At 43.1% G+C, this 26,468-nt stretch overlaps 1 protein-coding gene across 5 annotated transcripts in view; it reads right to left on the bottom strand.

The window, feature by feature from the left end:
• The window catches only part of LOC132887095 (piezo-type mechanosensitive ion channel component 2), a 345,950-nt gene that overhangs the window by 94,179 nt on the left and 225,303 nt on the right, over positions 1-26,468 (bottom strand). For all 5 annotated transcript variants that reach the window (XM_060922465.1, XM_060922467.1, XM_060922466.1 and 2 more), the window contains 5 exons: positions 11,188-11,356; positions 10,773-10,913; positions 3,272-3,386; positions 2,032-2,180; positions 1,563-1,793 (listed from right to left, as the gene is read on the bottom strand). In XM_060922465.1, coding sequence (XP_060778448.1) covers positions 1,563-1,793; positions 2,032-2,180; positions 3,272-3,386; positions 10,773-10,913; positions 11,188-11,356 — 805 coding nt within the window. The remainder of the gene's footprint in view (positions 1-1,562; positions 1,794-2,031; positions 2,181-3,271; positions 3,387-10,772; positions 10,914-11,187; positions 11,357-26,468) is intronic.

Below are 26,468 nucleotides of genomic sequence, written 5' to 3'. Positions count from 1 at the left end.
TGGGATAGGCTCCAGCTTGCCTGCGACCCTGTAGAAGGATAAAGCGGCTACAGATAATGAGATGAGATGAGATGGTCCATGGCAGGCGTCGCTTATCCGCGTGATCTTCATGAGACTTGTGTGAGACTTCGAAACGTGAAGTGTCAGCCAGGTGTCAGTGCTGCCATTTTGAAAACTGTTTTCCAAACGAAATATTGCACAAAAACGAGTTTAAATGACGATTACTGCCTACTTTTTTCAAACTTGTCCTGATTGCTATCAAAACAAACAAAACTTCCGGCTTGATTACGTCAGCATTCGAAAGAGGGCGCGCGCGTCTTTTGACAACGTTGGCAGATGTCGGTGACTTTGATTTCCGCTGTACGTTTTAATTCTGTCCTACAATGTCTCGCACAGGTCTCAACGAATCTCATTTACGGCCATTGCTTTGACATATGGACTGATATATTACATAGCGTATTTCAAACACTCATAACTTGCTATAGCAGCGACAAAATAGCTATCAAAAATGCATTCCTATATTTAATAAAATTAGATAAATAGAATTTTGAGAATAAAAAAAATTGCCTTCATTTCTCCTTTAATTTTTACTTGAAATATTGTGGGAAGCCATGGCCTAATGGTTAGAGAAGCAACTTTGGGACCAAAAGGTCACTGGTTTGATTCACTGGACCAGCAGGAATGGCTGAATTGCCCTTGAGCAAGGCACCTAACCCCCAACTGCTCCCCATGCTGCTCTGGGTATGTTGTACGTTGCTCTGGATAAGAGCATCTGCTCTAGTTACTCATCATAGGCCAAGTTTACATTAGACGGTATCTGTCTCGTTTTCTTCGCGGATGCACTTTCCGTTTACATTAAAACGCCTGGAAACGCCGGGAAACGGGAATCCGCCAGGGTCCACGTATTCAATCCAGATCGTGTCTGGTCCAGTGCTGTGTAAACATTGAGATACACGGATACACTGTGCCGAGCTCTAGCTGGCGTCGTCATTGGACAACGTCACTGTGACATCCACCTTCCTGATTCGCTGGCGTTGGTCATGTGACGCGACTGCTGAAAAACGGCGCGGACTTCCGCCTTGTATCACCTTTCATTAAACAGTATAAAAGTATGCAAATACTGCAAATACTGATGCAAATACTGCCCATTGTGTAGTTATGATTGTCTTTAGGCTTGCCATCCTTCCACTTGCAAGTGGTAAGTGACTTGCGCACAGCGGCTCAGTCCCGAATCACTGCTCGTGCGCTTCACTCGCGCGCTCTGTGAGCTGCGCTTGGGCCGGAGTGCGCACCCTCCAGAGGGCACTCGCTGTTCAGGGCGGAGTGATTTGGAGCGCAGCCGCTGAGGAGGAAGCGATGAGCCGCACTGACACATTTCAACTTACGTGCCGAATTAGTCATGTGATTAGCGTATCCGTGTATTGGCGTTGCTGTGTGCACGCGAATCGTTTTTAAAAACGTTAATCTGATGATCCACTGATACGGTCTAATGTAAACCCCACCATAGTAACTGGATTCAGACACAGACAAATAAACACTGACTCTCCATTGACGTGTCCTACCTTGGAGCCCAGTTCCCGAAAGGGCACCTCCTTCTTGAGGAAGAGGCCTGGTACAGGCTGCAGTGTCTGGAAGCTCCAGATGTACTGGAGCACAATGAGCAGATCCCCATAAAATACCATAAAGGGAGACGTGATCATGGCGTACTTCCTTCTGTCCCGCACCATCCACAAGGTGCATGACCAGATGAGGAAGACGAAAGTCAGCCAGCTCACGTATGTGATACTCCATGCCTGTGAGGAAGAGAAGCACGAGTGGCCTGTAGGCTGCAGGAGCTGGAGGTTGTTTTGAGTGTCGATGTAATTCTGTCTTGAGATCTGGCTTTATTTTTAAATGTGCATTTGCCAATGTTTTTGCCAATGTCATACAAAATAAAAAGGAAGGGCGGAGCGTAATTACCTTAATGAGGCTTAATTAAACTTGATTCCAGCTTCAGCTAAAAGCCAAAGACTACAGTTTGTATAAACTCACCATCATAGCGATGAGGGCACAGATGTAGCTCTGTTTCATAACAAAGCGAAAAATCTTGACCACTGCATTCACTCGGATGGTTCTCTCAGGCGAACCTGGGACTCCTGAGAGCACAGGGCTGATCTCATACACACTGGTGTCCATTCTCTCTGCAATCACAACACAACAATTGAAAAATAATAACTTAGAGAATTCCTCCTCTACAACAGCCGAAGGATCTGCCCTTTTCTCACCACTGACTCTACTCAGCTCCTGATCCAAGCACTGATCCTCTCCTGCTTGGACTACTGCAACTTGCTCCTTGCTGGCCTTCCAGCTTCTGCCATCAGATCCCTGCAGCTCATCCAGAACGCTGCAGTTCACCTGTTCTACAACCTCCCTCGTTCTTCTCATGTCACCCCTCTGCTTGTTGACCTGCACTGGCTACCTAGCACAGCTCACATCAAATTTCAAACATTGGTGCTAGTTTATCAGGCTCTCAAGGGGTTAGGGCCAGCATACCTCCAGAGACTGATCCACTCTACACACCAGCCAGATCCTTACACTCCGCTACTACTGGTCGCCTGGCCCTTCCTTCTCTCCACTCCTGCCCAGCCTGCTCAAGACTGCTGTCTGTCCTGGTTCCCCATTGGTGGAATGACCTTCCTATTGAGGTCAGAACTGCCGACTCCCTGACCACCTTCAAGCGCAGACTGAAGACTCACCTCTTCAGGCTGCACCGCTCCCCTTCTTCTCTGCCCACTGTGTAACTGCGTTTCGGTCTAGACCAACCCAAGCTGCGTACTGTCTAGCCTGGAGTTAGCTGTTTTGAGTTCTCTATTTAGTTGTACTTTATATGGTTGGTTTGTTTCCTTGGCTGTTTGAGTATTGGTACTTCAGCAGCATATTACACTAGGTATTGCTGTCACTCGTTCAGCTGGCACTACAACTTTCTTGTCTAGAAGTTCAGCACATCATGCACCTGACTTTTGCACTCGTTGTACGTCACTCTGGATAAGACATCTGCTAAATGCCATGTAATGTAATGTAATAACCTTTGGGGTAGTAACAGTATCACCATATGATTGATCATTTTCCAATAATAGCATCCTCAGTTGGGTTTTATCCCATACAGACTGCAATATCATGTCTTTATAGCTTATCCAGATGTAAAAAGGTATTTATATATACACATGGTGTTTTAATTGTATTTTGTAAATTTGCATTTTGATATCTTTGTCCATTGTAAGGGACAACTAACCTTCGTCTGGCTCATCCTGGCTTTTGTATTTAGGGGTGGAGTAGAGTTCTGGTCTGTTCTCCCGTGACAAAGTCATCAGATCCACGGGTCCTCCATTGGACGTCACAATCAATACCTGAGAGACAATTCAATATCCATTAATGCATTTCACCAGCTGCATAAGACATTTTTGCAACATAATACACCCTATATATAGGTCCATATTGCTAACAGGCCCATAGCTTGTCTATAGTTATACAATTTGTTAAATTTAGTCATGGTGTATAATGCAAGAAAAACTAATATTTTAAAATTGAATTTATGAACTTGAAAAAAAAGATGCCATTCTACGACCCAGGCATAAAGATACCATTTATAAAGTTTACAGTGGTTTCAGTACAAAACTGTATTTTTTATTGGCCCATTATATGCTTATTAAGTTCTCGTACAATGTATGATTTGACTGTGGTACTTTATAGTAGTAGTAATTGATATTACTCCTTAAACTCCCAGAACTCATCAAGCTCATCATCAATACTCATTAATTCATCTTGAGTAACGACATGATCCTGGTCACAGGCACTGAGGCATTTAGGGTTATCCTGGGCACACTGGGGATGAGGCATGAACACACTCTGGATGGAACCCCAGTCAATCTCAGGGCACTCTCACCATGATGCTGATATAAATATAATATAATACATGTAACAGGGGCACCATGAGCAGGACACATGGTCGGTCTTCACCATAGAGAGTCTAGTGTGATCAGCTCTTGAGTGATCATATCAAGTCAAGTCAACTTTATTGTCAAATATGCTGTACATGCTCGACATACAGCACAGATGAAATTTCAGCCCTCTCTGACCCACGGTGCAAACAGGCAATGCAATAAATAAAAAATAGAATAATTGAAATAAACAATACAAACAGTATAAACACTCTAGATAAGAACTAGACATAGACTAAATAAACTAGACATAGACTAAATAAACAATACAAACAGTATAAACACTAGATAAGAACTAGACATAGACTAAATAAACTAGACAGACTAAATAAACAATACAAACAGTATAAACACTCTAGATAAGAACTAGACATAGACTAAATAAACTAGACATAGACTAAATAAACAATACAAACAGTATAAACACTCTAGATAAGAACTAGACATAGACTAAACACTCATATATACAAACACACAAATTGGAGCAAATAAACAGTCAAGGGCACTTGAGGTATAGCAGGTAAACATGAAATAAGCAGTATAAACAATAAACTAATAGCTGTTAAGGTGAGGTAGTGCGGAATAGTGCAAATGAGCGAGGTAAAGTGAAATGTGCAGTCCCTGAGTTCAGTGTGTTAATGAACATTGAGTATGTGTGTGTGTGTGTGTGTGTGTGTGTGTGTGTGTGTGTGTGTGTGTGTGTGTTGTGGGGGGGGGGACCGTGAGGGTGACATCATGTCAGATGCTGAAGTGGGGGTAGGGGGGTGTACAGGCAGAATCTGTGGCAGGGGGCAGAGGGGGGAGGAGGGGCAGAACAGGGAGGGAGTTGAGCCTCCTGACCGCCTGGTGAAAGAAACTGTCCTTGAGCCTGCTGGTTTTGGCCCGGAGACTCCGCAGTCTCCTCCCCGATGGCAGGAGACTGAAGAGGCTGTGAGATGTGTGGGTGGGGTCACCTGCAATCCTGATGGCTTTGTGGGTGAGGCGGGAGTTATAGATATCCAATAGAGAAGGAAGAGAGACACCAATGATCCTCTCAGCTGCTCTCATGATGCGCTGCAGAGTCTTGCAGCAGGACACGGTGTAGGCGCCGTACCACACAGTGATGCAGCTGGTCAGGATGTTCTCGATGGTGCCTCTGGAGAATGTGTGCATGATGGGGGCCGGGACTCTTGCTCTCCTCAGTTTGCGGAGGAAGTACAGATGCTGTTGGGCTTTTTTGGCCAGTGATGTGGTGTTGTTGCTCCAGGACAGGTCTTCAGAGATATGCACACCCAGAAACTTGGTGCTGCTCACCCTCTCCACTGCAGCACTACCGATAGATAGTGGAGCATGCTGGGTGTGTGCTCTCCTGAAGTCCACAACAATCTCCTTCATCTTCTCCACGTTCAGGTGGAGATTGTTGTCCTTGCACCACATGGCCAAGCGGCTCACCTCACTCCTGTACATTGTCTCATCGCCATTGTTGATGAGACCCACCATAGTCGTGTCATCCGCAAACTTAATGAAGAGATTAGAGCTGGATGTTGGTGTGTAGTCGTGGGTCAGCAGAGTGAAGAGGAGGGGGCTCAGCACACATCCTTGGGGGGCCCCCGTGTTCAATGTGATGGTGCTGGAGGAGTTGCTGCTGACCCATACAGCCTGTGGTCTCCTCGTCAGGAAGTCCAGCAGCCAGTTGCACAGGGAGGTGTTGAGTCCCAGCTGGTCCAGTTTATGAATGAGCTGCTGAGGAATGATTGTGTTGAATGCTGAGCTAGTCTATGAACAGCATTCTGACATACGAGTCTTTTGTCTCCAGGTGGGTGAGGGCTGAGTGGAGGGCAGTGGAGATGGCATCATCGGTCGAACAGTTGGACCAATATGCAAACTGGAAAGGATCCAGGGCGGGGAGGGCAGACTTGATATGCCGCATGACTAACCGCTTGAAGCACTTCATGAGGATGGGAGTGAGTGCAATAGGGCGGTAGTCATTGAAGCAGGAGGGAGACGGCTTCTTCGGGACCAGGACGATGGTGGTGGCTTTGAGGCACGTGGGGACAACAGCCTGGCTCAACGAGATGTTGAAGATGTCTGTAAAGACATCTGTGAGCTCCTTGGCACAGTCTCTCAGGACACGACCAGGAATGTTATCTGGACCCGGGGCTTTCTGTGCATTTGTTGTCCTGAGAGCTCTCCTTACGCTGTCTGGGGACAGTGTCAACACTTGGTCGCCGGGAGGTGGTGGAGTCTTCTGTGCCATGGTGCTGTTGTCTGCCTCAAAGCAAGCGAAGAAGTCATTCAACTGATTCAGCAGAGACATAGAGTTGTCACAGGTCTGCAGCGAGGGCTTGTAGTTTGTGATGGTCTGAATCCCCTCCCACAGGTTCCTGGTGTCTCTGCTGTCATTGAAATAGTCAGCAATGTACCTGGAATACTGTCTCTTGGCCACCCTAATTCCTCGTGACAGGTTGGCCCTAGCTGTCCTCAGGCCCACCTCATCCCCAGCTCTGAAGGTGGCACTCCGAGCCCACAGGAGCCTGTGGACTTCCCCTGTCAGCCATGGTTTCTGATTGGCCCGAATGGAGATGGTTCTGGTGACCGTAACGTCGTCCATGCACTTCCTCATGTAGGCAGTGACGGTCTCCGTGTACTTTTGGAGATCTGTGGAGTTGTTGTAGGTGGCCACCTGTCTGAACATGCTCCAGTCAGTGGTGGAAAAACAGTCCTGGAGTGCCTCTGAGGACCCCTCTGGCCACACACGTATCTGCTTTGTAGCTGGTTTGGTGACTTTAACCAGTGACCTGTATGCTGGCATTAGCATAACAGTGGAGTGATCTGAGGCCCCAAGGTGGGGGAGGGGGAGGGCTTTGTAGGCGCCTTAATGCAGATTATTGTTTCCATGTGTGGGAAAGTTATGTCCATAGAGTTTTGGAAACACGCTCTTGGGGTTTGCATGGTTGAAATCCCCAGCCAGGATGAGGAAAGCATCTGGGTGGGCTGTCTGCTGCTCACTGATGTGCTGATAGAGTTCATTCAGTGCTTCACTCCTGTTGTTATTGGAGCCGGGAAGGATGTATATTGCTACCAGCAATATGGCTGTAAATTCCCTCGGCACGTAGAATGGCCGGCACTTAATAATTATAAACTCCACCAGTGGTGAGCAGTGTTTGCAGACAACAACAGCATCGCGGCACCAGGCATCACTGATGTAAACACAGAGTCCTCCGCCGCGAGTCTTCCCCCCCTCGACTAGCGCTCTGTCTGACCGGTAGCATGTTAGCCGGGCTAGCTAAATGGCACAGTCCAGGACGCTGTCATTAAGCCATGTTTCCACAAACACAAGGACACAATACTCACTCACAGACTTAGAAGATAAGCGGAGCAGGCAGACATAATCCAGCTTGTTGTCCAGCGAGCGTACGTTGGCCAGAATGATGGTAGGGATAGCCGGCCGGTGAGGGCTAGCCGCTAGCCTAGCCCGGATATCACCGCGCTTGCCCCTCTTCTGCTTCCACATGTTCCGCCTGTGGCGCTTCCACTGTGGGCTGGATGCAGGAGTGGGGGTTGGTGGTTGAGCAGGCCTCCGGAGCAAACCGTAGTCGCATAGCACTTCCGCGTCCGCTGGATTTATATCCGTGAATATAGTTCTTCGGATGTCGAGCAGAAACTCACGGGAGTATGTGCGCCTTTAGACTGATGGACGCGACAAAGATGAACAGATACACACTGTTTTAAAACACAAAAAACACGAAAACACCATTCTGTCGGGACAGAGAGGAGCCGCTGCGTGGGTACCTGCCGCCATCATATGTTGCACTTCACAAGGTGCTGGATGTAGAGAGACAAGTCTAGGATGCCTGTGTAGGCCGCTAGGAAAGGTGCTACTCCTCCAGTGATCCTTAACCCAGATGGTGAATCTAGGGGAAAAGGAACCCCGAGAACAAACCTGCCACCTAGTGCCTGAGGTGGTGAAACAAAAATCCCTACAGTGTACACACAATGCTGGGTCCCATTGCCTTGTGGGTAGCTAGGGATAGTGAAAGGCTAAGGGAACACAACTCCAACAGAAATATCAGTGTGGAGCCCTGTAGCTGGTATTTGTTCTAGTCCGACAAGTCCCTGGTAACTCCTGCATCCGGATGCATCTCCAGCCATTTCGACTATGTCCTCCCACTAGATCCAGATGTTTCTGGACGAGAGAGTGCGGATGATGCTGCGCAAGTCCTCCTCACTATAAACTAAGTCACACGTAAATCATTACATCAATCAGTGGTTGAAAAAATAACACACCTCTCTATCTATATCTATATCATAGCACTCTACTGCCAAGTCTCAGTACACATACAGCAGAAGGGAACCGTCAGGGCCTTCTAGTCCTTCAGAGAAGGCCCAAACACTTCAAATGTTATATTTAATTTCTTTCATTCTTTAATTGCTTTCATTCTTTCATAATTTCATTATACTTATTCTCTTCTAATTCTAATTTGGCCTCATTTTCTATCAAATTTGCTTCAGAAATGAAAGGGTTACTGTCCTGAAAACACTAAAATCAAGTTATCCAATGAGTTTTTTTGTTGTTGTTGTCTCTAGGTTGAGAAGAATTTAGAGCTGGCTCACTCATTACTTAGGACTTCATTGTCGGGACAGAAGGCCATGGCAGTGTATGTTTATGTAGGAAGTGACAGATGGATTAATCAATCAGATTTTGATTTATGGTGGGAGGGACCAATTTATCGCCCTAGACCTTCTCGAAGGCCAACGCGAGCTTAACCATGAGTTGGCGCCGTCAGCACAGCAGTGAAGTCACCTTCCAGCTGGTGTAGCATTCATCAGTAGTATTAGCAAATGCTAATAAAGCAGTCAAGCCAGTGCTATCGAGAGCAAGTAGCACAGGCTAACGACTAAGAAACTAAGATTTCTGGCTCCAGACTCTTCTTCCACGCTACACACTCGCCACAGTATTTTTCACTCAGACTTAAGCATTCATTTCCCTCTGTGATTTACTTAGTTTACCTTTAAAATCAACATCAACAACTACACACAATGGCGCAACCTGGCACCCTGCCGCTAATGCCTTGCAAAATCCTTTGCCCTGTTGCTTTTTTGGTGTCTGGCTAAGTTTTGACTGAGCTCAAGTCCCAGCTCTAATACCGTAGTACCGGTTCACCACTATTCTAACACTATTATGTTCATCTTATTGCATAATTTATAACGAATGCATTGAGGATATTAAGACCTAGATGAGAAACAGTTTTTGCAGTTAAATGAGAATACTCACAATATTCTGTAAATAATTTAGGAGTATTGGCAAAATGTGTTCGACCATGGGTGAAGAATCAGTGTTTTATACATTTGTGACTTCAGATTTGCTTGGCAAAAGTAGATTTTTATCAATGAGCGATTTCTAAAAGCAAGCTATTCATTGCTTTTCAGGACTTGGGGAAAGTTATACATGCTTTTATCTCATCTTACTTAGATCATTGCAATTCACTATATTTTGGCATTAATGCAGCTTCTCTTGATCACTTACAGTTACTGCAAATACAGCTACGAGACTCACTAGAATTAAGGAAAGAAACCACATCACCACGGTTCTGGCGTCTCTGTCCTGGCTCCCTATCCTTTACGGGATCCACTTTAAAGTTTTACTGTCTGTTTTTAAAGCTTTGAACTGTTTATCTCCCACCATCATGTCTGAACTACTGCCACTACTCTGATCCCAGGTCTCTAAGGGTTTCACATCAGTTACTGTTGGCTGTTCCACAATCTCAGGTTAATATATTAATGTTGATTTCAAGAAACCCCAAATAAGTTCAAACGTATGTGCCAAATGCCTGTTTTTTCTACTGAAGATGCATGTTGTACAAACACTCTCTTTCCCAGAAAAAGAACAGTTCAAAGAAATCATTTAAAGTCCAAGATTGCCATGACATTCATGTATGTAAGCTTCTGACTACAATGTGTGGTCTCTGGGGGATGAACAACATACAGTATGTAATGACTAACGTGGCACTCCTAAGCCCTGTTTTCTCTGCATAATAATGTGATCTTTCTTTCTTTCTCTTCTTGAGTAATGAGCTGAGTGTATGCGTATGTAGCCAGGAAATGAGCAAAACAGAAAGTGGCAAGTTATTTGTGTTGACAAGTTTTATGTCATTGACTAAATAAACCGTCCGATCTTACCTTGGGTCTCCTGTGTCTCCAAACCATCATTTGTTCCCCAGTTTAACATGAACAGTGATTGTTTTAATATATACACTACACATTGCCAGTCAGACCATAATCATACTCATGGTTTGCAAACTGTGGATTTTAGCTCATCCGGCCGACAGGACCTGAGGTGATGAGCTCATGCCATCATTTGTTGCCTGTTGTCCGTCCGTCGTCAGTCATCCACATTTCACGAAAATCACTTCTTCTCTCTCAATTCTTCGCCAATTTTTATTCTTTTTGGCAGGAAGGTCGGTCTGCCTGGGGTGCATATGGCTTCTACCCAAATTTGCATAATTGCAATTAATAATGAAGATATGGACTAATTAAGCCTTAATGAGCAGTTCAACAAAAATCGCTTCTTCTTGGTGAATCCCTCGCCGTTTAGGATTCTTTCTGGCAAATAGGTCGGTATTCCTAGGGTGTATATAACTTCTATATATAGCTTGTATATAGTGTATATAGCTTGCAACATTTATTGCGCAAGGTGGCCCACTTTAGATCGTTCCTTCTGGACTAGACGGGGCAGGAGTGAGCTACGCCATCATTGACGGTCTCGTTATTATTTATAGTGGTTCTGTCATAAGAAATAGGAAATATCCATTCTACCTTTCTCTCATCTGGGAGATAGCGTGCCATCCTCCACATCTCTCTCTTTTTCTCTGCTGTCTGACGGCGCTCAGGGCTTACAGGAGGCTGCTCTTCAGTGTCCTCTGCTACTTCAGCCTTCCCCTCTTTCTCTTTTGCCTGCTGGATAATCAATATGGCCCATCATAGCTAATTAGGATTAAATCCTTAATTGCAAATGAGTTCGGGAATCTCAATTACAAAAGAATAAAAGTCAAAAAATGAAAACAAATGATCAGAAACAGAAAGTAATGTTGGAGTCAGATGATTATGACAAATATCATTCTTTACAGGACCATTAATCACTGGCATTAATCATTTTTGATCCAGTTTGCCATTTCTAAACTGAATGACTAAAGTAAACGCTTCGTATCAGACAGCTTGCTTGGAGACTGACCGTGTCCACTGGTTCCTGCAGCCACAGGCGGACGAGAGTGGCCAGCGTGTAATACAGCACCAGGAGCATGATGGGATTAACGAAGTGGTGCCAATCAAGCTCAGGGTTCACCTTAAACATCCAAGTGTGGGAACAGTCACTCAGCACCACCGGAGAAATACCAAACAGACTGAGAAAGAGAAGCAGAAGGTCATTGAGTTAGGGTGTTGTTGGTAAAATGTCACAATTATTGATTTTTTTTTTTTTGGGGGGGGGACAGTCTGTTGTATAAATCAAACTCATTGTGCACTTATGTGAAATCACTTCCTGAAACTATTACTGAGACTTCATAGAGGACACTGTGTCCTCTCCAGCGCTGTGTATTCAGTCTCTTGGCTGCTAATCCACACCAGATCTTTCTGCTTTTCTTCGATACACAGAGTCACAATTCCTCTACTGTTGTTACTTTTTTGCTCTTACAATAGAGCTGAAGTGCCTGAGAAGCAAATAAAAAAAACAACCTCTTTTTTAAGAGGATAAAAATAAAAAGAAGGAGGCAAAAAGAGCTAAAACCAGTGAGCAGCCAAAGAGAACAATACGGTCAATCTCTCCAACTGTCGTTCAGTTTCATTTGATACCAAGCATTTTAAACGACCAGAATTATTTCATCCTGTCACTTTGGCTATGGTTATAAAGAATAATCATAATAATAATACGAATTTAAAAAAAACCCTACAATAAAGAACGAAGCTTAAACTGTAGGATGAACATGTAGAACATGAACTGTAGAGAACATGTGCTGCTCATATGCCTGGGTGTAGCTTTTGGATTTGAGTTCATGCTGTATGCTATAGGATCCAAATGAAGCAAGTCCTTTTATATCTTCCAAAGCAAATGGAAATCATCCAAGCCGTACTGCCATCATGAATAATTCTTTGTAGATGCAGAGAAATAATGAAATCTCATTTTATTTTGAACACATACTCAAGAGGAAAGGAAAATGGTACAAAAATGAAGCACTGTGGTATTGTGGGATTTTTAGGAGGCTGCTCCAGCTTGTTGTTTAAGCCCATTTCCATGTCAGATATAACAAAGACTTCCACAGAGACCAAAAGTGGGAATAATTAATACCATTTGTTCGGGATGTGTTTTTTGTGCATGCCACTAAAAAGGCCTCCAGTGGCTTCTAACATGGTGGTTTTTGAAATTGCTATTTTTCTGCCCTCAGTGGCTCATTACTGCAGTTTGGGTTAAACTGAAACGGATGCACACTTGGGCTAGAAAAAAAAATGCATTGATTTGGACTGTTTTTGTATCAACTCCTTTCTAACAGTATTTAGCTTGATGGTAGTCTTAGACCAATAACTCTTTGTAGAACCACCAGGATGTGTTTTTGATTGAGACGATAAAGCAATTTTGTAATTTGCTCTAGATAAGGGAATTTGTGAAATGCTGGAAATGTAAATATACAGTATACCAGTCAAAAGTCTGGACACCTTTTAATTCAATGGTTTTTTTCTTTATTTTTATGAATTAAAAGACACTTCTTCATGTCTTAAAGTAATGATGGATGTCATTTCTCTTTACATACTCAAGCGGTTCTTGACATATTGTGGATTACTACAGTTGTGGTGTTGAATAGGGCTGTTTACTGTATTTTTATTATTTACTGTTTGATCTCAAACACATTAAGAAGGCAATAAATTGCACTAATTAACTTTTGACGAGGCACCTGTGTACTGACCTGGGAATCCCTTCAGACGGTCATTTTTATTTTATTTTGCACAGATCCCAATCACAAGTAAAGTCCTCACATTATGAAACCGGGTTACCAAACAAAATGAAAAGGCATTTAAACATTTTATTCCAGTTCCACTGAAAGATGCTGTTAATGTTGAGGGGGACACGTTACTGCAAAGTTTTAAAGATTTGGTTCACAATAGGAAATGCTTATTATCATTGCGATTATCAGCCTCATCGACATCAGTGTCTCTCATCACCTCATCTAAAAGTCACTCAGCATTTAAACACAAGGGTTTTCCCCAAACACCAGTCAGGGGATGTTATAGTTAATGTTACAGTTCATTTCAACTGAAACGCTTCGTTATTTTTTCCATCTCATTATCTCTAGCCGCTTTATCCTGTTCTACAGGGTCACAGGCAAGCTGGAGCCTATCCCAGCTGACTATGGGCGAGAGGTGGGGTACACCCTGGACAAGTCGCCAGATCATCACAGGGCTGACACAGAGACAAACAACCATTCACACTCACATTCACACCTACGGTCAATTTAGAGTCGCCAGTTAGCCTAACCTGCATGTCTTTGGACTGTGGGGGAAACTGGAGAACCCGGAGAAAACCCACAGAGACACGGGGAGAACATACATCCACACAGAAAGGCCCTCGCCGGCCTCGAACCCAGAACCTTCTTGCTGTGAGGCGACAGTGCTAACCACTACACCACCGTGCCACTCTTCGTTATTTATTTATTTATTTATTTATTCATCTCATCTCATCTCATCTCATTATCCATAGCCGCTTTATCCTGTTCTACAGGGTCGCAGGCAAGCTGAAGCCTATCCCAGCTGACTACGGGCGAAAGGCGGGGTACACCCTGGACAAGTTGCCAGGTCATCACAGGGCTGACACAGAGACACAGACAACCATTCACACTCACATTCACACCTACGGTCAATTTAGAGTCACCAGTTAACCTAACCTGCATGTCTTTGGACTGTGGGGAAAACCGGAGCACCCGGAGGAAACCCACGCGGACACAGGGAGAACATGCAAACTCCGCACAGAAAGGCCCTCGCCGGCCATGGGGCTCGAACCCAGACCTTCTTGCTGTGAGGCGACAGCGCTAACCACTACACCACCGTGCCGCCCTTATTTATTCATTGTTTACAAATATAACATTACCTTTATTTTAATGTAATTTTAAGACTACCTCATGAAGCTGGTTAAGCTAATGCCAGTAGTGTGCAAAGCTATCATCAAGGTCTATGATGGCTACTTTGAAAAATCTAAAATATGAAACACATTTTGTTTTTTTAACATCTTTTTGTTTACCACATAATTCCATATATGTTATTTCATAGTTTTGATATCTTCAGTCTCGTTCTACATTGTAGAAAATAGTCAAAATACAGAAAAGCCTATGCATGAGTAGGGGTGTACAAACCTTTGACTGGTCCTGTATATGTGAAAAGAAATCTGCAAAGCTGGAGTGGATTGTAAAGCTTTTTGTTGTTTCAGCTTTATCTATTTCAGATAGCAGTTCTGTTTTTCCCCTTAAAGTCAATCCTGTACTACACTCACAGGAAAAAAGTACTAAACCACAGCTTTCCTTGCTGGGATGGTGTCCTCAAGGGTATGCCTTTTGTACTTTTAGTATGCATCTTTTTTTTTTTTTTTTTTACTTTTCTCCATTTTCTTGCTAATGAATCTTGGCCAATTCCCAACTAGCATGCAGAGCTCTCCTGTCATACAACAACAATCAACCAGGAGGGTGAAGGTTAACATCCTTCTGTTAAGACACATGAAGTCAGTTGAACACATCTTTTCAAACTGCTGCTCATGCTGACACATTTAGAGGAAATCACTATCCATCCTCTTCTGCCTACATGAGCTTACAGATGCCTGTTGTTGCCTAGTGTCGCTGTGATTGACAAGAAACAGAGAACGCCATCCCTATGACCCAGACTGCACAGTCAATTTTGCTCCCTTGGCTTTCTTGTTGCATGACTTCAGAGCCCAGTATGCATGTTGTACCTACAACCCCGATTCCAAAAAAGGTGGGACAAAGTCTCATCTCATTATCTCTAGCCGCTTTATCCTTCTACAGGGTCGCAGGCAAGCTGGAGCCTATCCCAGCTGACTACGGGCGAAAGGCGGGGTACACCCTGGACAAGTCACCAGGTCATCACAGGGCTGACACATAGACACAGACAACCATTCACACTCCCATTCACACCTACGGTCAATTTAGAGTCACCAGTTAACCTAACCTGCATGTCTTTGGTGGGACAAAGTACAAATTGTAAATAAAAATGGAATGCAATGATGTGGAAGTTTCAAAATTCCATATTTTATTCAGAATAGAACATAGATGACATATTAAATGTTTAAACTGAGAAAATGTATCAATTAAAGAGAAAAATGAGGTGATTTTAAATTTCATGACAACAACACATCTCAAAAAAGTTGGGACAAGGCCATGTTTACCACTGTGAGACATCCCCTTTTCTCTTTACAACAGTCTGTAAACGTCTGGGGACTGAGGAGACAAGTTGCTCAAGTTTAGGGATAGGAATGTTAACCGATTCTTGTCTAATGTAGGATTCTAGTTGCTCAACTGTCTTAGGTCTTTTTTGTCGTATCTTCCGTTTTATGATGCGCCAAATGTTTTCTATGGGTGAAAGATCTGGACTGCAGGCTGGCCAGTTCAGTACCCGGACCCTTCTTCTACGCAGCCATGATGCTGTAATTGATGCAGTATGTGGTTTGGCATTGTCATGTTGGAAAATGCAAGGTCTTCCCTGAAAGAGACGTCATCTGGATGGGAGCATATGTTGCTCTAGAACCTGGATATACCTTTCAGCATTGATGGGGTCTTTCCAGATGTGTAAGCTGCCCATGCCACACGCACTAATGCAACCCCATACCATCAGAGATGCAGGCTTCTGAACTGAGCGCTGATAACAACTTGGGTCGTCCTTCTCCTCTTTAGTCCAAATGACACGGCGTCCCCGATTTCCATAAAGAACTTCACATTTTTATTCGTCCGACCACAGAACAGTTTTCCACTTTGCCACAGTCCATTTTAAATGGGCCTTGGCCCAGAGAAGACGTCTGCGCTTCTGGATCATGTTTAGATACGGCTTCTTCTTTGAACTATAGAGTTTTAGCTGGCAATGGCGGATGGTGAATTGTGTTCACAGATAATGTTCTCTGGAAATATTCCTGAGCCCATTTTGTGATTTCCAATACAGAAGCATGCCTGTATGTGATGCAGTGCCATCTAAGGGCCCGAAGATCACGGGCACCCAGTGTGGTTTTCCGGCCTTGACCCTTACGCATAGAGATTCTTCCAGATTCTCTGAATCTTTTGATAAATTTATGCACTGTAGATGATGATATGTTCAAACTCTTTGCAATTTTACACTGTCGAACTCCTTTCTGATATTGCTCCACTATTTGTCGGCGCAGAATTAGGGGGATTGGTGATCGTCTTCCCATCTTTACTTCTGAGAGCCGCTGCCACTCCAAGATGCTCTTATTTTACCCAGTCATGTTAATGACCTATTGCCAATTGACCTAATGAGTTGCAATTTGGTCCTCCAGCTGTTCCTTTTTTGTACCTTTAACTTTTCCAGCCTCTTATTGCCCCTGTCCCAACTTTTTTGAGATGTGTTGCTGTCATGAAATTTCAAATGAGCCAATATTTGGCATGAAATTTCAAAATGTCTCACTTTCGACATTTGATATGTTGTCTATGTTCTATTGTGAATACAATATCAGTTTTTGAGATTTGTAAATTATTGCATGCCGTTTTTATTTACAATTTGTACTTTGTTTGGAAACAGGGTTGGAAATTGCCTGAAATGTACCTTTAAAGTTTCATTCTAAAAGATAATTACAGTCTAGTCGTATTTACCGGTACATTATATCCACATTTCCAGGTGAAACTGCATGTTAAAAGGTACAATAAGTGTAACCTTGAAGGTCCCACCACAGTAACAATTAAAAGTACAGATTAGCATTTTATTTTTGAGAGGGTATTAGAGTGAGGTGCAGATTCATTTGGACAGATATCTGGTTTAAAGGTGCTGACTGCGAAGTCATCTGAAATTTTTTATTTTTTTTTTTTGTGCATGGCATTTTCCTATGTCTTGCAAGAACAATATCATGCGCAAAAGATGTGATCATTTTGATGTCCTGAGGGTTGTTTTTCTCCATTTTGGGATCGTTTTCCTCCCTCTTGAGGTAAACAGTACGGTCCTACAGAAACAGCCAAACACGAGGAGCTTGGACTAATTAGCATAACTATAGGACTGTGTGGGCGGCACGGTGGTATAGTGGTTAGCGGTGTCACCTCACAGCAAGAAGGTCCTGGGTTTGAGCCCAGCGGCTGGCGAGGGCCTTTCTGTGTGGAGTTTGCATGTTCTCCCCGTGTCCGCGTGGGTTTCCTCCAGGTGCTCTGGTTTCCCCCACAGTCCAAAGACATGCAGGTTAGGTTAATTGGTGACTCTAAATTGACTGTAGTTGTGAGTGTGAATAGTTGTGTATCTCTATGTGTCAGCCCTGCGATGATCTGGCAGCTTGTCCAGGGTGTACCCCGACTCTTGCCTGTCGTCAGTTGGGACAGGCTCCAACTTGCCTGCGGCCCTGTAGAACAGGATAAGCGGCTACAGATAATGGATGGATGGATAGAACTGTGTCACACCAAGATGGCGACATGTGGAAAAAAACGTGACTCTGTATCAACCTCAGAGAGTTCTGAGTCACAGGGATGTAATTTGTGGTTGACATTTGCGAATAGATCCGTGAAACAAAAGACGAATATATCTTTTCTCTGTTACTGCTTTTGCGTTACTGTTTCTTTCTCTGTAAGATCAAAACATTAGGTGTAGAACTCCATACTCAGACTCATCAATCCAAGACAAGTGCTGCAAATTCTTCAGCAGATTTCATGTCTGTTTTATCCTTCAGTCGATTACAAAAAGTCGCTCTGTTCCTTCACGAAAATTCCTGCAGACAACCTTTTGGTTTCCATCGCTTTTCTGGCACACTTTCTAGCTGATTCACTTTCAAATTTTCCTTTTCTTTTCCTCTGGCTTTTAGCTGGAGGGAGAGCGGAGTCCGCCATGTTTGCCCACGCTGACTTGTTTTGGTTAAAAGTAGGTCAAACGCCCCACGGTGGTCATGTGATATTGTTGCTCGCTTGCTTAGGCAATATCCGGAATCGTAAAATGCGGGACACTTTTTATCTTGGCAAAACATTTACACACAGGATACACGGTGTGTGCAGCAGCACAACTCCTCAATTTCAACTCAAATCAACACGAAACATCTCAAAACTCTGACAGCAATTGAAACAGAACATTTTTGCCCAGAATTCAACTTTGCAGTCAGCACCTTTAACTAAGATAGAAACCATTATATTCTTTAAAATCATTCACTTGATGAGTTTTTATTAAAATGATTGATTTCTGGCGGCACGGTGGTGTCGTGGTTAGCGCTATCGCCTCACAGCAAGAAGGTCCGGGTTCGAGCCCCGTGGCCGGCGAGGGCCTTTCTGTGCGGAGTTTGCATGTTCTCCCCGTGTCCGCGTGGGTTTCCTCCGGGTGCTCCGGTTTCCCCCACAGTCCAAAGACATGCAGGTTAGGTTAACTGGCGACTCTAAATTGAGCGTAGGTGTGAATGTGAGTGTGAATGGTTGTCTGTGTCTATGTGTCAGCCCTGTGATGACCTGGCGACTTGTCCAGGGTGTACCCCGCCTTTCGCCCGTAGTCAGCTGGGATAGGCTCCAGCTTGCCTGCGACCCTGTAGAAGGATAAAGTGGCTAGAGATAATGAGATGAGATGATTGATTTCTCTAAAATCTTTTGCTGTCTTTGCACACTATCAGTCCACCTCGTCTTTTTGTATATACAGTACAAATGATAACAGTCTTCCTCTGTATCGACCTTGTTTTCTTTGTTCAGCCAATTTCACCCTACCGTACAAATTATCTGAATGTCTTTCAAACCTCATTCTGCAGCTCACACTTGTAAAATATCTGCCTTTTATGGTGCCTTTGAATGTGTATGAAGTTTCAAACACTGACTTCTGTGCTAGATTGAGACAATGAAGTGATAATGTTTAACACATTGAAATTTCGCTTTCCCGGAGGTCAAAACGCCTGTGTTTATTTGTGCTGTTGGGTCATGGTGTAATTTTTCATTTTGTAATCTTGGTTAACAGCTCCTAAATTAACATGAAGGGAAAAAAAGAGTTTAAACAAAGAGAAGATCTGGGACGGATCCTTCTGGAGAGATGATGTGCAGAGTTCGGCAGTTGAAGGTTCGGGGGACATTGGCAAAGCATTTATGACACAACAGATACACAATAATGAGGACTGGGAAAACTAAGCCGTGTGGTTTGGGAAATATTATACCGTACACACCCTGCACACTGCCTGCTGCATGCTACTCAACCGCCGAGTGGCTTTACTTTGATTAAGACCTAATTTAGAACAATTGCACCTACTTAACTCCTACAGCATTTTGTCTTTTTTTGCTCTCCCACTTTCTGTCTTTCTCGCTCCACTCTGTGCAGCGATTTGTGCAAAATTCCCTAAAACCAGCTGTGTAATTTCAGCACAGGCCAAGAGGCATCCTGCTGTAATGAGAACCACCTGGACCTTTGCAGGCTGTCGCTCCTACTTCCCTTTCTCTTAGTGTGAGTTTCTGAGTGAGCTATTAACATTTTCTCTGGAATAATACACAGCTATACAGGAAGGCAAGCTCAAATGTACACAGTAAAGTAACTCACATTTCTTACTGGTTATGTAGGAAGAACTGTGAATAAGTAAAGCAACGCTTTTATACAGCCGCATATAAACCACGCTTGTTTTTCATAGGATAATAATAAAAAATAAGTTCTGGTTGGATTTTTGTTTCAGTTACGACTTCAAGATAAAGGTCAGAGATGTAGCAAATAGATAAAAAAAAAAATCTGATCTTACTGCCTTTCCGAGTCCCATATGCAGTATAGCAGTATAACACTCACACATTTGCATGGACAACTTTATAAACAGTAAGCAACACAAAAACTCAACATGATATAAAGACCCTGCTTCCATCAGATCATCACTGAGTCCCTCTTTGACCTGCTATAGTCAGGGGAATATATGACTGATACAGGCATGCTATTAGCTCTTTAAATAACATGAAAATGATATATTTTATATAAATATTTATTTGATATATATCAGTGTTTCTCAAACTTTTTCAGACCAAGGACCACTTGGTCCCAAAAAAAAATTTCAGGGACCACCTGTCAACACCCACCCCACACAACACACACACACAGATGTGTACTATTAGGTGTTTTTAATTGAAAAAATTATGGTTAACTAAGGGGCGGCACGGTGGTGTAGTGGTTAGCGCTGTCGCCTCACAGCAAGAAGGTCCGGGTTCGAGCCCTGTGGCCGGCGAGGGCCTTTCTGTGCGGAGTTTGCATGTTCTCCCCGTGTCCGCATGGGTTTTCTCCGGGTGCTCCGGTTTCCCCCACAGTCCAAAGACATGCAGGTTAGGTTAACTGGTGACTCTAAATTGACCGTAGGTGTGAATGGTTGTCTGTGTCTATGTGTCAGCCCTGTGATGACCTGGCGACTTGTCCAGGGTGTACCCCGCCTTTTGCCCGTAGTCAGCTGGGATAGGCTCCAGCTTGCCTGCGACCCTGTAGAACAGGATAAAGCGGCTAGAGATAATGAGATGAGATGGTTAACTAAATACATTAAAGGCCTATCCATTCCATATCCTCCGTGGTTTTTAAAGGCAAAAGTATGGAGGTTTAAAATTCAGCAAACAGTTAATCAGAACATTTCATATCAATTGTTCAAAATTAGGAGGAACATGAATGAACAAAAATTTTAGATTTAACAGATTACACTTACTTGTCTTCTGCTCAAAACTGACTCTTTTTTCTTAATGGGAGGATCAGTGATTTATTATCTGGTTCCAAGCTGGACAGCTTTAATCTGTGACTGGGGGCCACATTGACTCGGTTTTGCTTTTTAGTTTTCAACCCAACCAGTGCTGAAAACCCAACCTCGCATCTGTATGTGGATGAAAATCGGTAGTGGTCAGGTTTTTTCCTCTTAACTGAACCTGTCAGCCACTTCTCCATCCTTGTCGTTTCACTTTCAGTAAATAAAAAAAAATCGCCACGAACACGAGCTAGTTAGGATTAGCCTATTATATGTTCAGAATTTTCGTTTGCTTGTTTTCAGGTCTGCCTGCCTGTTTGCCTGTGAGGCAGAGATTTGTGAGGTGACTGTTGCCTAGAGACGAGAGGCGGAATAAGAGCATGTGCACACTACAAGTTTTATGTGGTGCAAATTCAGATGCAGAACGCTTTTTAAATAATAATAATGATGAAATTACAGGCCTGTTTGATTGCCGTTAAAAACAAGATTGGATAAATTTAACTTTCTAATAATGTTACAAAGCATACGCTAGCTTATCTTGAAAACGCTGACTACATTTGTAGATCACCTCGTGGACCACCAGTGGTCCGCGGACCACACTTTGCGAAACACTGATATATATATAGGGGAGAGCGGGGTAAGACGAGCCAGGGGGTAAGATGAGCCACCCCCTGTTTCTAAGAAACAGTAAACAAATGTGACCATGTGACCACATTCAAAGGGGGGGCGGGACCATTTACTTACACTTGTGGAGAGGAGCACCACATGTCACACTAGGTGAGGGAGATATTTATAAAAATGTGTTTTTGTGCTTTCTAAGTCAATTCCATGTTTGTCCACAGTGAAGGTGATTTAGAGAAGACAAAAGTAGAATAATATTTAGACACATTAGGGTTAAGTTAGTGGCTTTCTAAGCTATGATATGAATGCTAATAAAAATAATTTTGATTAGCCTAATCCCCTTTATTAGCATTTTTCTACAAAATGGTGGCCACGGGGTAAGATGAGCCATTAGATGTGGGGCAAGTTCAGCCACTGGCTCAACTTACCCCATTGGTGGCTGAGCTTACCCAATATGGATGACACTTAAGTTTTCACATTTACTGGTCATATATGACAACAACAACAAATAAACAAACAAATAAATAACATGTTAATATAAATAATATGTTTAAAAGGTTTTTAATAAATAAAATAATGCCCTCTGTTATTACAGGTGTGCATGATGCCACACTCATACAAAAGAAAAACAGACAGGGCCGCACAGTCCTGTGCAGTTTTGGAGAGAGCCGCAGAGGAAGTCAGGAAAGGCAGGCCTATTCGGGCTGTGGCGAGGGATATGCATTTGGACAGGATGACTCTGACTAGGTTCATTGAAAAGATAAAGAATGGAGAGGTAGAGACAGGTTATACCAAGTTGGTGAAAGTGCATTTCTTCATTGGCCAGATAATCAAATTGGATGTCTTCGAAATAGAGGCAAGATTTCTCAAAAGAAGCCGGTCATGCCATGGCTCTGCAAGAAAGCCAACCTTTGTCTTCAAAGAGAAAGATGAGGCTGTCCTGTCAAGACAGGATATTGTGAAAAAATTGCCCTGCCCCTTTACTGTTGGGGGGACAGCACGGAGGGAGAGGCAAATGGTGTTCCCTTGCAATTTGAACGCTTGGAACAATGAATAATGATGAAATGATTGATGGAATGATTGCTGCATGTTTTAGCAATGTTTTAACCTACTGAAAGAAATAAGATTTTTTGGCACTGCTCTACTGTTTTAGTAATTTCTATAATATAGTATATCTCTCATTCCCTCTCTAACCATCCCTCTTTCTATCTATCTACGCATATCTCTCTCTCTATCCATCTATCTATCCCTCCCTATCCCATCTCGTTCTATCACCTCTCTCTTCATCTCCCCTTCTCTATGCAACGGCCCTATCCCCCACTTGATTGACTTGACTTGATTCATTGATTGCATTTCTAATAATAAAAGTTGTTTACTTTGTTAACCTAACATGTTTTGTGTTGGCTCAATTTACCCCACACAGTGGCTCATCTTACCCCGTGCATGGGGTAAGTTGAGCCACTTGACATTTTTTTTTCAAGAGGTAATATCACTCTAACCATAAGAGCTTATCAATTATTTTTTGCTCAGATAGTAACAGTACACTTTGAAATTTGGTATGGTGTGTAGACTGGAAGCAAAAATGGCTTTAACATGTAGTTATGATGAAAAATGTAAAAAGTGGCTCATCTTACCCCACTCTCCCCTAAAGGGTTGCCGGTTTGATTCCCGGGACCAGCAGGAAAAATGTGAGAGGAGTTGAGTGAATGAACAGTACTTTCCCATCCCTCTGTATCATCCCTGAAGTGCCCTTGAGCAAGGCACCTAACCCCCAACTGTTCCCCAGGTGCTGTAGCATAGCTGCCCACTGCTCTGGGTGTGTGTGTGTGTGTTCACTGCTTCAGATGGATTAAATACAAAGGAGGAACTTCACTGTGCTTAAGAGTACATGTGAGAAATAAAGGCTTCTTCTTCTTCATATACTGAAATGTGCTTACAGTGAACCCAGCAAATACTGAACGTTTCTCGAATATTAGCATGTGTTTCAGCTTCTTAACATTCCAGGAACATTCTCTTTTAGTTAAAAAAGCCAAGTGCTGCTCGCAAAACATTCTGGGAACTTTTAAACACAACGTTCTCTTATGAGTATATGACAACTGATATGGAACATTCACCAAATGTTGCTTATGGGTACTAAAGTACAAACTAACCTTCTAGGAATGTTCTGTGAGGGTGAGTCAAATAAAAACCTAAAAAAGTGTAACATAGATTAGTGAAACTCTAGAAACTACAATAAATTTGTAGCTGCTAAAATAAAAATGAACTACTGGTCCATTGTTCTCAGTCGGCCCTTTTACTGTGGCCTAAAACCTGATACACTTTTGTGACACTTTTGCTGCAATAAATAATGCAGCAAATAAATAAGTATGTAAGTAAGTAAGTTTTCATTTGACTCACTCTCATATTTCCTTCTATTAAAAAAAATCCTACCTGGAAAAACTCTGGGAACTACAAAAAATATGTCCTCAAAATGTTCCCAGAACATTCCGGTAACAGATAATTGTTAATTCAGGAAGTGTAACAGCCCCTGTTGGGGCAATCATTCATCCATCCATCCATTATCTGTAGCTGCTACAGGGTTGCAGGCAAGCTGGAGCCTATCCCAGCTGACGACGGGCGAAAGGCAGGGTACACCCTGGACAAGTCGCCAGGTCATCACAGGGCTGACACATAGACACAGACAACCATTCACACTCACATTCACACCTACGCTCAATTTAGAGTCACCAGTTAACCTAACCTGCATGTCTTTGGACTGTGGGGGAAACCGGAGCACCCGGAGGAAACCCACGCGGACACGGGGAGAACATGCAAACTCCGCACAGAAAGGCCCTCGTCGGCCACGGGGCTCAAACCCAGGACCTTCTTGCTGTGAGGTGACAGCGCTAACCACTACACCACCATGCCGCCTGGCAATCAATCAAAGTTTATTCAAAATATGTAATTTTTATTCTTTTTCAGCCAAATCTGTGTGCAAATGAAGCTCTAAATCTGTTTAAAGGTCATAGGCAATGGTCAGAGGTGAAACGTAGAATATCAACTTTATTGTGTAGAAGAACGACCCAAAAAGCAAAGTCAATTTTCCTAGTGTCTGATTTGCACCCTAAAATTGAATAAAACGGTTAAAATATACTGTTTTGCCCAATTTCCGAAGGTTTGTTTACATCTCACTTATGCGCACTTTCACCGCCAGGGGGCCGTCATCGTGACGTCATTCAAGCCAAACAGACTGGGAGCAGCTCTGTTTTTACCTGCGAACCGAGCACACGTGTATGGACTTTGGTCGTGAGAAGTTGTGTAAAATGTCTGAAAGTGATAGTGATTTTGAAGTAGGAACTCTCCAAATTGAATATCGAGAGGTGAAACCATATATGTATGAACCTATGGCTGTTGCGAAGCAATCGGTGAATGTGGCTCACTGGTTTGACCGTGCGGCCTCGGAATCGGACAGCGACTCGGCCGACTCTGATCGTGGTGACCCCGGACCTCAACAAGACTCGCACCCAAACAATTTATCCTGGTAGTTATGATAAATTCTTACTTTCATCGTAATACTAAATAAGAGCCCTTTTGAAGAATAATTAAACCGCCCTCCCTAGTGGATATAGGTAACGATTACTGGACACTGCGCTGGTAGGCCACATTAGCCTCCCATCCGCGGCATTATACTATTTATGGCCTACTCTGAACGAGGAAATATCCCTTTGTCTCATTTCCACAATGATTGTACAGGATCCCTCAGGATTCTTGACTTGTCAATTGCAAGCAAGAGTAAAAATGTTTACCTCCAATCTTCTCCTTTTTGCTTGAGCGTTGCTGGTCCGTTTCTTCTTTGACTGCTTGATTTTGTTTCACGCGCACAATCCACTCTCTCCACCTCGTCTCCTCTTCCGGAAAAAAACAACCCTCTGGCTTCACACGCACAATCCACTCTCTCCGCCTCGTCTCCTCTTCCAGAAAAAGTCAACCCACTCGCTCCGCATCTTCTCCTTTTTCGGAAAAAGCCAATCCTCTCGCTCTGCCTCTTCTCCTCTTCCAGAAAAAGCCAATCCATGCTCTCTGCCTCTTCTCCTCTCTCAGTAAAAGGTAAAAACTTCTTCCTGAGCCGGTCCTGTTGTTACAGTTCACTGCACATCAATAAGGCATGGTTTTTCTTTGGAAATTCCTGAACGCACATCTGCACTCAAGCCGAGCGGCAATGTAAGTGAACAGAAGTGGACTCAACTCAAGCGGTTTATTTGACTTAAATGACATCACGCGCCGAGTGGTCACGAAAATAGCCGAACAGAAATTCGCCACGATCTGCGCTAACTTATTTTAATTATTACTTATTAACAATACTTCTTGGGACCAGAAGAAAATTACAGAGGGTTTTTTAACATATAAAGTTTCAAATGTGCATAAAATTAAAACCATTGCCTATGAGCTTTAATTTTATATATATATATATATATATATATATATATATATATATATATATATATATATATATATATATATATATATATATATATATATATATATATATATATGAAGTTTATCTTCGAGTGGTGAACATATTGACAAGTTCATAGGTGAGTGAAGCAAACAATCTTTGTGCAACCATGTAATTGCCTATATTCTGTACAGTTTTATACTAAATTATACAGAAAGCACAAGTAACCACAATTATTACTGAATGTGGGGAAGCCATGGCCTAATGGGTAGAGAAACAGCTTTGGGTCAAACGATTGCTGGTTCAATTCCCTGGACCAGCAAGAATGGTTGAAATGCTTTTCAGCAAGGCACGTAACCCCAGACTGCTCTGGGTATGTTGTATGTCTCTCTGGGTAAGAGTGTCTGTTAAATACTATTAATGTAATATAATACCTCTAGTATCAGCAAAGTGTCAAAAAAATGGATTTGACATGATTTTCTTTCACATCTGTATAATTTAAGGACCTGTAATGTTAAACTGTAATGGTTGTAGCTTTGGAATTGCATTA

This window comes from Neoarius graeffei, chromosome 5, assembly GCF_027579695.1.
Source record: "Neoarius graeffei isolate fNeoGra1 chromosome 5, fNeoGra1.pri, whole genome shotgun sequence".
Taxonomy (NCBI): Eukaryota; Metazoa; Chordata; class Actinopteri; order Siluriformes; family Ariidae; genus Neoarius; species Neoarius graeffei.
Note: the sequence above shows the minus strand (reverse complement) of the source record. Positions and strands in the feature narration are given on the sequence as shown.